Here is a 15,378-nt window from a genome sequence, read left to right as displayed (position 1 = left end):
CGACTGCTTGCTGCTAATAATAATAATAATAATAATAAAATTGTTCACAGTCAAGGAAAGGGGTAAGCGCTAGGTTTTTCTCAGAGAGAGCAGTGAGTAAGTGGAATAATTTGTCCTTAGGTAGTGAGTGCATCTAGTGTGAATGAATTGAAGGGAAGGTATGATAGCTGTTTTTTTTTTGGGGGGGTGATTTGATTTGGGTGATTCATAGCCTCCCTTAATGAGTCTTTGACTCCCTGGAGATCTCAGATATAATAATAATAATAATAATAATAATAATAATAATAATAATAATAATAATAATAATAATAAAATCAAAAATCAGCTAACACTTCACAAACCTTAAACTTCATTTATTATTACCATAACTTGTGTTGTACCAGTACCAGTAGCATTCAGTTCGTCACCACTTGTCTCGTTACTGTCACTTTTTGTATTGGTGTCTGAACTATTGTTATCACTCTATTCAAAAACTAAGTCATCTTCAGCACCATCCATCGCGTAACTTACGCTGCATTTTTTAAAAGTCTTAATAATTGTCTCTTCCGTTCAAAATCCCATACGCTCGCCCACTAACTACTATTGACGCCGGTAAAGTTTTCGTATGTAAATCGGGAATTTCCACATGTGCAGCGAGACACGTGTTTGGCTCGCATCGAAAACTTGGGATTCCCAGACTTACCCGGTATTACCTACCTTCGGACCATAAGACGCACCCAAATTCTAAGTCGCTTTTTCTATGTAAAAAGATGCGTCTTATGGTCCGAAAAATACGGTATATCTTTATTTATTTATCGTTTTGTTCTTTTACAACACGAAATTAATGATTTTTCTCAATTTCAGTGGGAGTCGGGTCTGTTAATATATGTCGTCGTCATCCTCTTCATCATCATCATCATATTATTATTATTACATGATACCTGCAGGCAGTCCAAAGACTCATCGCGGGAGGACAACCTACTCTACTTAGCTAAATACACTTCATCCTCTCAACTACTACTACTTAATTCTCCTACTACGACACTACTATCATCAACGCCATCTACCGCCCAGTCATCAACAACACAGTATTTTTTGTGTCTAAATTGTGTGTGTGTCCTGAAGGCCGATTTGTCTGTACGCGGGCTGAAAAACCGGAGATTCTGGAAGAAAAAACCTTGCTATCCCAGTATGAGATTGGCCAACTCACCTTCTACTGAAAAAGCCCATATAAGGATTCCCCTCGTCACGACGAGAATCGAACCCAAGTCTTTTCCAATCGAAGGACCAATGTTCCGCTATACTTCCAATTGCGCTATGGCAGCTACACATATGCATAATTATTTTTCCTAGTTTTTTTATACGTCTTATACCCTTGATTATGTAAGGGCTACGATTTGCACAACTTGTCAGATTGAGTTGTTTAATCTAATAAAACCCAATTCTCGTTAAAAAGCATGTGGTCTTCATACTGGAAGCCAAATGAACAATTACTAACCAAACATTACACGTCATTTCCTTCACTGTTCATTGCAAAGTATAGATTCTCCTGGCAGCCTGTTTCTGCTTGCGAGCTCTCAATGGTCTTTTCCAGCAGTATCTTCACTCCGGAGATACAAACAGGGCAGCAGTAAGATGCACCATTTTTTGCGCCACCCAATATGCTGAGACCCATGTTTCACAGCCAGGTTAAGGCCACAGTCAATTCTGATGAACACTCCTTCAGCATTTGTGATGAAATTTCATTGGTCCATATAGCCAAATTCATATTTAGTTTTATGTCTACACCTCTAGTGATATAAATTCTCTGTCTTTTACTCCCAAAAGAGAGTAGGCGAGGCAGTTTAGTTATAACAATGTTTTTTGGAGTTCAATAAGCAGCCAACTCCATCCTTAGCCGTCACTGATAGCTAGCCCAAAGGCATATATGATTTCATAGGCACAGGCATCCAGGGAAGCAAGAGAACACATGGTTGATATTTATTGACTTATGTATTGACTGACTTAATAAATAAGGTAACATTATGGATAAACTCCGAAGCAAAAGTGTCGACTAATTCAACCGGTTATAACTAGTCAGTGGAGTTGCCTTCAGACATTTTTTACTGCGCACTCTACTCCTAACTTTACTACTTCTAAAAAAGTAAGCGAAACTTAACAAGTGTTTTGCAATTCCACTGAATTAAAAATTTGCATTTAGATGGCGTTTCCATGGATCTGACCATTGTCGCTTTCATAGGCTGACCATATTTCCTTGAGACAAAAACGGGACATCGAGATGGCAAAAACGGGAAGAGGTTATGTAATATTCTGTATGCATGAAAATGTAAGACGGTAAAAAAAAACATTTTATTACATAAACATATTGAGCTTACCATTATTCTTCGGTGACAGAACCCATACAAAAATTTAGGTAGACGCAAAGGGGGACTGTATTTCACCACGATCGTACCATGAATATTTCTCCGATGAAGTGATCTTATGCAGCAAATTTCGGTCTTTCAACACCTTATCATAAAACTTCCCACACTCCATCACAACAATTTTGTCTTACAACTAACATAGCCGTCATTGTCTCAATACTTATTCCTTTGACCTTAGAAATCCTTAGAGTTCTCCGTTGACCACATACTGTTCATAACAGAAAATATTCTCTCAACAGGTGCTGTACTTCCTGGAAGACAAAGAATAAACTCTACAATATTACAAAAGTCTTGAAAGTCTAGGCGTTTCGCTCATTTCAGAAAAAAAAATCTGTGCCCATCTATCTCATACAGGAATGTTTTCTTTGTTCCATGTATCCAACTGCCTCACAATTATAAATTTTGTGATCCACAAACGATTATAGGTTATGAATAATTGACCAATATTAAAGTATATTTATAGTTTTTATTTAAAATGGGACAAAATTGACATTTTTATTAAAACGACGGGACGGCCGGGAAATATGAAAAAAAAAAAAAAACTGACTGCACTTTCTGCCAAAGCGCTCAATATACCACAATTTACACTTAATCAGGAACCATATCTTCTTTGCCAATGTTCACAATGAAAACTTAGAATAAATTAGTCTTGACCGAGAAAAAACGTTTTTCAGAATTGAACACGAGTACCTTTTAGAAGCTTTGAGATCACATTGATATGTTACATCAAACAGACAATCAACGTACTACAAGAAGCACTGTTCCATGTGAAAGTAAGCAATCACCTCATTCGCACTTTCCCCTACTTAAGAGATAAAACAAGGCTGTCCACTCTCAAGAATAATGTATGCGTTGGCCATAGAACCATTTCTAGTAAAATTACATAATAGCCTGCACCAAGTTCTGCATCTTCACTGGAATATCACACTATCAGTCTAAGCTGATGACGTCACAATCGCAATAGGAAATGAGGAAGAAATGAAAATCATTCACGAAACACACAAAATGTACGCAGAAATCTCGAGAGCAAAATTAAATACAGGAGAAAGCAATGGCTTATGCACAGGGCACTGGAAATCCAGAAGTGAACAGAACTAGAAGAAGATTGAATATCATATTGATTGCATCAACCAGATTGCAGACAACATTCTGTGGCACATTCTCAAAATGTTTACACCATTGGAACCCCAACAATATTAAATCATCGATTACGCGTTTCTATGCAAAAAACAAACTGGAAATCTTTCTCAGTACTCTGCATGTCATACTAAAGAGATGGTTAGTCAGGGCTTAGTCTCAAATGAAACCAAGTTCACTTCAGAAATATCTTCTTCCTCAAGCTTCTGCAGATCAAGCCGTTGCAGATGAACCACACTTATTCACCAAGATATATTCTTCGAATATCTACCAAAAGTTTCTGGTTATCCACAATTCTCAGAAGAGCCAACCACCAGTACCTTCCTAGTTGTCAAGCCTTTATTGAGATACTCTCCAGCACAGGAAAGACCAAGAACTGTAACACACATTAAAATGATCACCCCTGTCACCTGTGCACGCATAACCCCTGTTCACAAATAGACACATCATCGAGTTCACAACTGAACATCATCTTCACTTCGTTACTTAGATTTGGGCAGGATTCATGTATAGAGGCGTAAGTGCTGTGAAGACATAATGTTGGAGGTTTAATGGATTTTTTACAACACTCAGAAAGGATTAAAAAGAATTTAATACTTCCTATATTTCGTCCTAGTCACTAGGACATCTACGGAGATTACAAAAATAACTAATGTAACATAACACAAATATCATACAATACTAAGCCCAACCACGTGGGCTTAGTATTTAGTGTCACCCACGTGGTTGGGCTTAGTATTGTATGATATTTGTGTTATGTTACATTAGTTATTTTTGTAATCCCCGTAGATGTCTTAGTGACTAGGACGAAATATGGGAAGTATTAAATTCTTTTTAATCCTTTCTGAGTGTTGTAAAAAATCCATTAAACTTCCAACATTATGGGCAGGATTCAGAAAATCTGGAATCTTCTGATGAAGAATTTAAATTAGATAACCTCTGAACAGTTGTTAATGAAAAATCCCAAACTAACGGCAAGTGAAATTAGCAGTCATAAAAGCCTTTCCAGACCTCATAACAGTGATATTATTGATTGCGAAGCGCGGTTAGCCTAGGGACTATGCGCTTCGCAACCATATGCCTGGGGAAGGAGTGTCCTAGGTTCGATTCTTCGACGAGGTGAAGAGCTCAAGGATCTTCCTCAGCCATAGCCAAGTTAGCCGGTCTTGGGCGTGGACAGCAGGGTTTTTCCCACCAGTTTATCTGGGGTTTTTCATCCCGCAAGCACACAAACCGGCCCCGTGAACACACACTGATCTACCGTCATAAATACTTAACCCCCCCATGAGTTATAATACTTAACTCATGGGGGGTATAATAATAAATTCTTAATCCCCCATTTCTCCTCTAAATAAAATAAAATAAACTAAACAAAAGTGACACGAGACTGCAAATATCAAAGCTGACGCAGAAATGCAGTGGAGGCTGTTTCAAAACATCTTACCAAGATGCACAGACTCAAACTTATCGACTCAAATCTCTGCGCTTACTGAAACACATCTGGAGCAATGAAACACACAACAGACCTCACCTGTCCTGTAAAATGTAACAATGATCGAATATCTCCTCGACACCGTCTCTACTACCTGCAGTCAATCACACAATGTATCTACTTCACACAGACCATAACAGACACAATATATGCAACCACCTTTTCATCGCTGTAGAACCCACCATCCACAGTTTCCGTCTAAATCACGTTGGAAGACCCCCCCCCCCCACACACACCTCTCCAAGAGCAACAAAATAACTTCATCGTTCTTGTGACGAACTCTTAAGTTTCTTGTATAGCTAACTGAGAACTTCAGTGTGTTCTTCCCATCAAGATAGACTTATCCTTTCTTCTTTCTTGATATTTGTTTTTGGAAAATTTAAAAACAATTCTTACCCTTCTATATTTATATTATAAAATGTAAACAGTTTGTTCTTTCTGCACTTCAAATGTATGTTTACTGTTTAATTAATAAAAAAAAACTTACAGGTTTCTACCATTAAAACAGTTTAAACAACATTTTTCGAATATTCAAAAGTTCAGGTAGTCTGGAACTTTATATGATCTGCAAAAACGGTTTGAAATCTTACTGAATCTTACTTACGTTTTTAGGTCAAATCACAAAACATAAATTTTCTTTATTGTTGTTGATATTATTTTTAATAAAATCGAGATGTTAATGTCATAATGATAATAATAATAACAGCGAAAAACCCAAAAACAAAGCGAAAAAACTTGATACAACTATCTCTCAGCGCCAGAATATTCGTGATTTGGTGATTACAGTGAAAGCTAAATCAGCATACTTTTTATTAAAGTTACCATGTTTACTTTCAGCTAGCCAATATATGATGGGATCATTAGCATCATTATTTTTGTTTGCATAAATTGGTGTTATTATAGTTTGGTATTCCATGCCACAGGTTCGTGAACTTTTTTTTTATCTGCGATCGCTTTTAAATAATTGTGTAATCAGCATAATCATGCTTGATGATGTTTATTTCTGCAATAAACTAATCAAAAATAGAATGATTGTAGTGTGCAATAGTTTCATTAGTTCTATAATAAATATTTAATTCACTCGCGGTTATCAATGTTCTGCAACCCCCAGAATTGGTTGGAACTCAAAACCGCTGTTCTACGCAAGCTGAAGATGAGCTTTTCTGTTAGTGTTGTATCTGTTGAACACAACTTGGAAATTTTGAACCCATCATTCTTGTTTAAATTTGGTTGTTTCATGAAGCCTGCGTACCTCTTTAAATTTTCTTTCCTAGTATGTTCTTATCTGATATAATAGTTGTGTGCCTTTTCACTCTTATGACATTTCTACAGAGCATGATCGGAAAGGCCTGTTTTTGTGTTCTTCTTTTCTGAAAACAACTGTGCGTCCAGTTTCATCTATGCACGAAAGTTACACATAAATTTAATTTAGTATATTCTTGAAATTTTTGGTATTCATGAAACGCAAATCATAATGGCAGGATATCGCTTATTTTGGCTGTTGTCTGTCGGTGTAACTAATAAATTATCATACCGAGAAGGTGAATCGATTATAATTCGCAAACTTTTTTTGTTAAAAGCAGAAATTTTCTTTAAAAAACAACAATAAAACATACATGTTGCCACAGATAAATTAATATAATGAAATTATTGTACATTAGATTTATTACATTTCTAAATATGCTAACAATTTTATATGTATACTGCTCCAACAGAGTAAAGAAATTACTCTCACATCCTACCCACTTTAAATTAAGTATTTTTATCACAAAGTATATAAGATACATATAGAGGTTTATCAGTAACCATGACAGAAGAATTATCTCTAATAAAAGTTTGAAAAACTATTAACTTTTATTTAGAGATAGCAGAAAACGCTGAAGTGCATGGTCAGTCTCGGCTTGAAGCATTCATTGGTAATGTAAGCTGAACTAAATGGAAGAAATCGGTAAATACCTATGTATAGCACCTTGGATTTGTTTTTGATACGAAAATAAACTTCCAAACTAATATATTTTTACTACTAAAGCATTTTAAAAAAATGAAATGAAATTAACTTTTTCAACAGTAACCTAAAATTACTCTTCCAAGTTAAATTAAAAAAAAAAAACTGAATGAAAAGTAATTATTGCAAGGCATTTAATTTTAGAACGATGCATCCATCATTCACATTTGAAGGCCACTACATCAGAAATTAAATATTTGATAAACTATTTCTACCCTCTGTACAGTAAAGAGTATATTTTCGTAGTTATAAGGAAGTTTTTACAGGAACCGATGCATATGCGATTTTTGCAGTTATTTATGATTCAAATTCAGGACTAAATGAATTTTTTAAACATTAATCTTTACAGATGAATATAGATTCTATTTAAGCCATTTCATTACATTTATCCATTTACCACATTTGCCATTAAAAGCAAAAATATCTTTAGTTCTTATTCGACTAGTCACAGTCTCTATTTCTACAAAATTACTAGAGGCTTAAACTATCTAGATTTTTATGACATTTCTAAATTCATTTTAAGCAATTCATCACCTGCAGACGGTTCTCATTTGTTATTCCTTATGAAGCGTATCAATTATAATAAAACAGAAGTGGACTCAGTGCTAAATTACTAAGTAGGCTAACTCTGGTATCTAAATAGCTTCTTGCCGAACCTCACAACGGTTTATGCACTATAATAGCTAGACGTTACTGTCCCTACTTCCTTTTTGCCATCTCTTAATACCTTACGAACTCTTATACTGTTTTTTATAATTTCAATCACCAGTTCCGGCGACTCTTCATCTGCCCACTTTTGTCTTTTTATGGCCTTTATTATTTCCACTTTCCCATTTTCATTTCTTCTTTTTCGATATTCATTGCCTCTATCAACTGCATGAGATTCACTCACCTCAATCTTTCTGTCCCCCCATTCTTCTTGAGTTATTTGGAATTAAATTTCAAGGTGGCTAATGTCATTAGGAGCACGTGTGTGTGTGTGTGTGTGTGTGTGTGTGTGTGTGTGTGTGTGTGTGTGTGTGTGTGTGTGTGTGTGTGTGTGTGTGTGTGTGTGTGTGTGTGTGTGTGTGTGTGTGTGTGTGTGTGTGTGTGGTGGTGGTGAGGGGATCTATGTGGCTGTTCATCGGAGGATAGTTTTGTTTCTTCTAAGGAAAATTCGAGTTTCTTGGAGAAAAAATCTCCCATTCTAATACTTACTTTGTTTGTTTCCAGCTATTACTGAGTTACTGTATTCCCCCCCCCACACCCCATTAGTCTCTGAACTTGTTTAGTTCAGTACTCTTCAGTACTGTTGTCTAGTAGTTCTCTCTTCATGTCCACAGTTTTGTTTTCTGCCGAGTAAACAAAACTGTGCCCCCCCCCTTTTAAGTAAATTCTTTATTACTTTTTTTTTTCACTTCCTAATTTTCTGTCTTGACATTTCCTTGAATTTTCTTTTATCTTCTGCCTTTCTTTAGCTCTTTACATGTGAGAAGTCTGTAGTACGGCTTATGATTTCTCAATGTATCTTTTTCTGAAAACATCCGAGAATGGAGTATTTGCGTGTTGTTTTTACTAGATGAAGTTATTTTATTATCCTGCTTTCACACATTATGAATAACAAACTAAATCTTAAACATAGCCTCATGATTTTTTGAAATAATCTGATATTCTTTGTTTAGTCTCACTTCAATTCCATATCCAGATGCACTTCAAACGTGTTGTTTATTTTCAAAATGTAGCAAAGTTGTTGCCTATCCAATCAGTTGTATATGCACCATTATTTCTATATCTTCCTAGAATTTTTTTCCTTTTAGTTTTATCAGAGCTTCATTGCTTTATAGATTCTAATCACGAATAGCGCATGAACATTTTCCTATAAAACATTCGTATATGCTTTTAGAATTCGAATACGAAATATTTTAAACACTAGGAAATCCCCATAAAATATGAACGAGGTAGATAAAAGCTTGGAGTGACTTCTATCTGGCGGTGCTTGTTGCATGCATAACACTCCTCCGATAGCTCTAGGTTGATTAGGACTAAAAGATTCGAAAGGTTGATCCTAAAGGGTTGGAATAATGCGCTAGCTTCGCGAAATGGGATAGAAGATTGGGGAATTCATTCAAAGCCTTGGTGTTCGGTCAGTACATCATCTCACGGAGGCTGGAAAAACTATATGATTTTATAGTCTGTTAGATAGAATATTTTGTTTTTGAGGGCCAGCGTTTACTAAGTGGCTCGTGAAATAATAGTTTAGGTCTCTACAACGAAAGTGACAGCCTCCATAGCTGAGGTGTAGATGTTCATGACCACTTGCAATTGTTCTGCATCTGAGTTCAATTTATGTCTCTACTGCAGAATGCACTTTTAAAAACAAGCAAAAAAAAAAAAAGAGTATTTTACACGAACGTTCTAGTTAATATATAACTCTCTCTCTCTCTCTCTCTCTGTGTGTGTGTGTGTGTGTGTGTGTGTGTGTGTGTGTGTGTGTGTGTGTGTGTGTGTGTGTGTGTGTGTGTGTGTGTGTGTGTGTGTGTGTGTGTGTGTGTGTGTGTGTGTGTGTGTGTGTGTGTGTGTGTGTGTGTGTGTGTGTGTGTCATTTATGTTTCTGTTTCTATTGCGATTGCATAATATAAATTCCAACATGCATCTGCATATTATCGGTTATCAATATGACTACTCGAAGTAATTAAAATATTCAATTCTAATATACTAAACCTAGTCCCTGTTAATTATGCTATATATTCTTGAGACACTACTTCTATGAACCATGTCGTAAACAGTTTCCCGAGCGCTCAATGGCTGAGCATCCGTAGCTCGACCACCGGAAGCTATTGTCACTGATTAAAACATTCAACTGTTGGGTGCAACTTAAACAACAAATCTGAAGGTTAATTTTAAGAATGAGATAGGGAATATTTTAGGGCACATAAAATATTGTCTATCTCATTACACTACACATGCGATTCAGCTTAATAACAAAATGTATTTAGCAATATTCATGAAAGCTAAGTGTTAATTGTCTATCTAATGGGCCAAGTGGATAGCATATCGGGCTTTCCAACCTAGAGGTTGTACGCTATATTACCACTGTGGCATGGATAGTTGTGAAAGCTCTCGGGTGGCAAATGACCAGTATGAGACAACTATCCTGCTTACTTGGAGATGCCTGAATGATTCACAAAATGCAGCATGTTAGGTCTCTGCAGGGTTCCTAGATTACTGGCCCATTTACGGTACTCATGTGCAGGGCCGTACTTACACTTTCACGAGACGATAGAGTGTTCAGTGATCCTCCCTCATTGTTTGGGCACTTAAACTGGCCCTAATTCTTTGAGCCTCCAGCTAGAGCCTCGTGTGCCTGTGTATAAGTACGGCGCTGTTCATGTGCTATTAGTTTACAACCTTTCGTAAATGTGATTATTACTTTAAAATGTATCCATGTGTTTCTTATTGTTTCGTCTGAAGCTTGAAGATCTGTGTTAGCTTCATTAAATTATTTTTTATCACTTACCGAGGTGCCCATCTTTAAGTTTCTTCACAAAACATGGTTCCTCAAGACCAGATGGTGCAACTATACTGGCATTGAGATTCCTAGTGTCCTTTTCTACGGCATTGAGAGAGACTTCACTGGAATGGCCAATGGAAATATAATTACGTTTTCTTCCTTCTCCTATAATATTAAAAAAAGAAAACATTTAAACCATTTATATTTTTTAAGATATTGTTTGAAAACCGGAATTCTCATATTATGGTAAAAAAGCATCGTACAAAAACATTTTGAAATCGGTTTTTAGCTTTTGTTAATTGGGTTACGATATAGTAGACAAATGTTTCTATAAATATTCATTTTGAATATTTAAATAAAGCTTTGCCATAACTAATCCTTATTTTAGAATGCAAACCCGAAACAGAATGCTGACTGCTAAACAGTAACTACGTTCTTGCTGGGTCTAAACATACACCATGTACCAAGAACATACCACAAAAATTCAGAGGCTTTTCAGTGCCTCTGTCATCAAATAATTTAGAAATGCAAAGTGTAGTAATTAAACCACATGACATAAGAATATCATTTCCAACATCATTTACTAGCAGTACAGTAGGGAACATTTGGTTTGTGTCCAGAGAATACTGGGTATCGCCAAGTGCCAAGAACTATTTCATAATCTGGAGCTCTGCCAGAACTATAAGGGATAATAATATAATCTTCAAGCTTTTGAAACAAGAACAGATAATTTAAACAGAATCAAATACACTGTCAATAGTTTTTATTGCCCAAATATATTCGATTCTGTTAACTAGAAGGAATCTGTCACAATATATCAATTCGACATAATTCAGGTTAAAGACTGAAGTATAAATTCAGTCTTTAACCAATGATCCATACTTAAAAATTTGAAAGTTAAAAAAATTCGAGTAAATACAATCCGTATTTACTCGAATATAACTCGTATTTTTTCCCCAAAATTTAAGCAAAAGAAATCGTTGTGCATGATATTATTATTATTAGACACCTCCAGGGAGTCCAAAGATTCATCGAGGGAGAGTGTTCCAACATCTTCGAACGATTGGATCCCTTCCAACTACTAGCCGCGCTCAAACTTAGTTAACTGAGCCATTAGTAGCAGAGGCTCTACCAATCGACCAACCTTTGCCGGCATATGCGAGGATTTTCGGAAACTAAACTTTTTAGAAAAAAACTGAAAATGGGTATGACTTAACAAGAAACTCTTATTCGTCGTCATCACTTCTCCTGGCCTCGAGAGGGTTTTCTTGTGTGCAACGTCAAAGTTACCTACCCAAATAGCGTTATCTTTTTTCCCATTATGTCAAGCAAACATTATCAGTAATTTACAAGACTTGGGATACGTAATGAATAATCCTTCACAAATGACTAATGAGAAGTGAAAGCTGTTCAAGATGATAGACCAGTAGAGAAAGAGCAGCTATGAAGAAGTGCATATGATTGGTGCGGTATTAACAAAAGATCTCGCGACCCAAAGAAAAAGCAAGCAGACAGTTGAGTTGAAATGCTAATTCTCTTCAGCTGATTTCCATATTATCTGAAATACATTCACTATACTGTATATACAGTATATATATATCTTAGTTTTAACACTTTCACGACGGGGTAGTGTCAAGCAAAACCATACGTTGCCAGTGCAACATATGGTTTTGCTTGTTATATATATATATATATATATAGTGGCGGCTAGTGACAATAGAAACAGGTGGGGCCAGGGGCCAAAACCAACTTAATTTTTTTATATTTATATAGTGGGTTATATTATTGATTTATAGTTATTATTTCTATTATCAGGACGTAACATATACGGACTCAACGTATTAATAACACGAAAACTCGAAAGATTTGCTGTTGCGGGCAATCCACGCCAAATGTATAGCTGTCGAAATAGAAATGACTGATGTAAAACAATGTATAATATATATATATATATATATATATATATATATATATATATGGGTATGTGTATGTATGTATATGAATATATATATGGTAAGGATATATTATTAAATGTGCCATTAGCAAAAATTTGTTACAATAACGCAATGTATATTAAAGGTATAAAATTAATGCCTGCATATTCCAATGCAGATGTAAATAGGTAACCCACCAGCTGAATAGCTGTGGGAATAGAAATGAATGATGTAAAGAGTAAAAATAACATGCAAATACAAAAAAAAAAAAAAAAAAAAGTAGAAATATGGAATTAATGTAATTGGTTAGTAACATATATGAAAATAGATATATCTAAAATATTATGTGTAAAAAAAAAGGAAAAAAAATGTACTTGCAAACTGATATTGTCTACATATTACATTAATATGTAAACAACAACAACCATGCTATGTAAATATTGTACATAGATTGTTAATATTTGTATATAATTCCGAATGTACATAGCATGTTGATTATACAAATAAAAGCTCAAGGACTACAGCAAAAAAAAAAAAAAAGTTCAACGGACTAGAGTAGTGAACCGGAAATCCAAAGATGCTGGTTCAACTCCAGCTGGCCTCCCTGCAAAATGTTTTCATTTTTTAAGTGTTAAAACAAAAAAGTTATTATTTCTATTGTAAAAAAAAAAAAAAAAAAATATTTCTATTGTTTATTTTATAAATCAATGTCGAAACTTCCAAGATTCCGAGAAATAACGAGAAACGTTTTTCCAATAAACTATCGATTTTTGTTCATAGTTAAAATGTATGGTTTTGTATACTTTAAAATAAATTATAACAAAAAACTACAACAACAATTAAACACACTAAAAACAGTAAAACAGATCAACAACGAGAATAAATAAAAAGACAATGAAAGAATCGCCCGCTATTTACGTACAAACGTATTGACTGGGCCAGACTAAACTGGCCCCAAGATAAGCGTTGCGCCCAGTAAACAACCACGATCGCTAGTGCACTTACCTCATACATGCTCTGTGTTCTACACGTATAAAATAGGGCCAGCCGTGGCTGGCCCCAGAGGCCGTACTAAGTGGCATTATACAATATTGCCATAAAATACTACAGTAATTTTTTTATTAAACAATAAAACGTGTTGGAAATAGATCAAAAAATAATAATTACAAGAAACATATTTTTTAAAACTACAATTATTGGGCTAGTTATACAAATATAGGTGGGGCTTAGCCCCTATAGACGAGCCGCCCCTGTGTGTGTGTGTGTGTGTGTGTGTGTGTGTATATATATATATATAGACTAGACTGCCTGTCTAGTCTCTCTTCACTGCGTACCGCTTAATTAGTGATAGCCTTGGGCCATCTGTCTCTGATTGGGTACCAGTGGAGATTGAACTGCCCACTCAGTCTCCAAAAGTTAGACAGGGCTAAATGGCCTCGCCTACTCCCGTATATACGGGAATAAAAAGGCGTTAGCTGATTTTTTTTTTTTTTTTTTATAGACTAGACTATATATATAGACTAGACTATATATATAGACTATATATATATATATATATATATATATATATAGACTAGAAAAGTTTATGAAATTCACATCGCATGATACTTTATGGGTTGTTTCCTTAAGTATCTAATAAGTTAAAAAAAAAAAAATCAGCTAACGCCTTTTTTTATTCCCGTATACGGGAGTAGGCGAGGCCATTTAGCCCTATCTAACTTTTGGAGACTGAGTGGGCAGTTCAATCTCCACTAGTACCAGTCAGAGATAGATGGCCCAAGGCTATCACTAATTAAGTGGTACGCTGTGAAGAGAAACGGCTCAAATGTGCCGCCATCTCGTGGTCCCTAACCCTAACACAATATATTTAATGTCTGAAAAAATATGTTTTAGTATGTATGATTGTAATTTTTGTATTAATAAAATATAATAAGCACATATTTAACTGTCAAGGAATTGGCTCCTTTTTTATTTGGTAAATTAACGCTGTATATTTGTAAAATATCTTGTTGCCCGTAATACGGCTGAACGAGCGCCCTTATTAAGCAGGGCCGTGAGGCAGGCTGCCTCTATGCTGCACCCTGTCGACGGTACTGATTGTGGCATATTATGGATTGATCGAATTCACATTTCTAGTTTTGCCGAAGTTGAAGTTTTTTTTCCCTCATAATAATTTGCTAATTATTTAATGATGGCTTATAATATAATTATTATATATAATTTAATACGATTAGAATATAATATTACCTGTTATTTTAGCTACAAATGGACTTCCTACTATACTCTTCCCAGAAGCAGTAACATGTATTTTGTATTCTCCTGGAGATGGAGGGACATAAGATACCCCAATGCTTCCATCTTTGTTGTCATGACATGTTACATCTGATTTTGATGGGCCGTCAACCTTCACCGAAATGGAACCTAAAATGAAACAAAGCAAAACATATCAAGCAAGCATGCGAAACCAGAAATTTCACCAGTGCCAGAGAGAAAGAGCATGTAAAGGTTCAACAACGCCATAATTAATAAATATTACTTCAAGAAATGTTTAAGAAACGTTTATAAAAATGCACGATTAATAGGTTTAAACTTTAAGCCTCGAGGGGAGGAAAGTAAAAAGAAATAGAAACCTCTAACCGGATATTAACAATGAATTCAGCTAAAAATGAGCTAAGATAGGTTCAGTAAGTATAATTCAAAATGCAATAGAAAATAGAAAGAACATATCGGAATCATGTTATAGAATGCTAGCAATAATAATTCGACTTATTTTTTAACGGTATTAACAATACCAAACAATTTCATCACAAACATGTTTTATTAATTGCTTATATTTTGCTGAATTTCAAATCAGCATCTTCAGAGCACAACACACTTGTACACGCGACAGTGAGTGAGTGAAACAATACAATTGCAAT

The 15,378-nt window shown here is 35.2% G+C and overlaps 1 protein-coding gene across 1 annotated transcript in view; it reads right to left on the bottom strand.

Annotated features, from left to right (window-relative positions):
• The window catches only part of LOC150104669 (filamin-A-like), a 270,337-nt gene that overhangs the window by 185,126 nt on the left and 69,833 nt on the right, over positions 1-15,378 (bottom strand). The window contains exons 4-5 of the mRNA XM_090395258.1: positions 14,708-14,881; positions 10,533-10,691 (exon numbers count right to left, since the gene is read on the bottom strand). Of these exons, the coding sequence (XP_090251384.1) occupies positions 10,533-10,691; positions 14,708-14,881 (333 nt within the window). The remainder of the gene's footprint in view (positions 1-10,532; positions 10,692-14,707; positions 14,882-15,378) is intronic.

Source organism: Typopeltis vanoorti, chromosome 7 (genome assembly GCF_054136105.1).
Source record: "Typopeltis vanoorti isolate ZY-2024b chromosome 7, IOZ_Tvanoo_1.0, whole genome shotgun sequence".
NCBI classification, from domain to species: Eukaryota; Metazoa; Arthropoda; class Arachnida; order Uropygi; family Thelyphonidae; genus Typopeltis; species Typopeltis vanoorti.
Note: the sequence above shows the minus strand (reverse complement) of the source record. Positions and strands in the feature narration are given on the sequence as shown.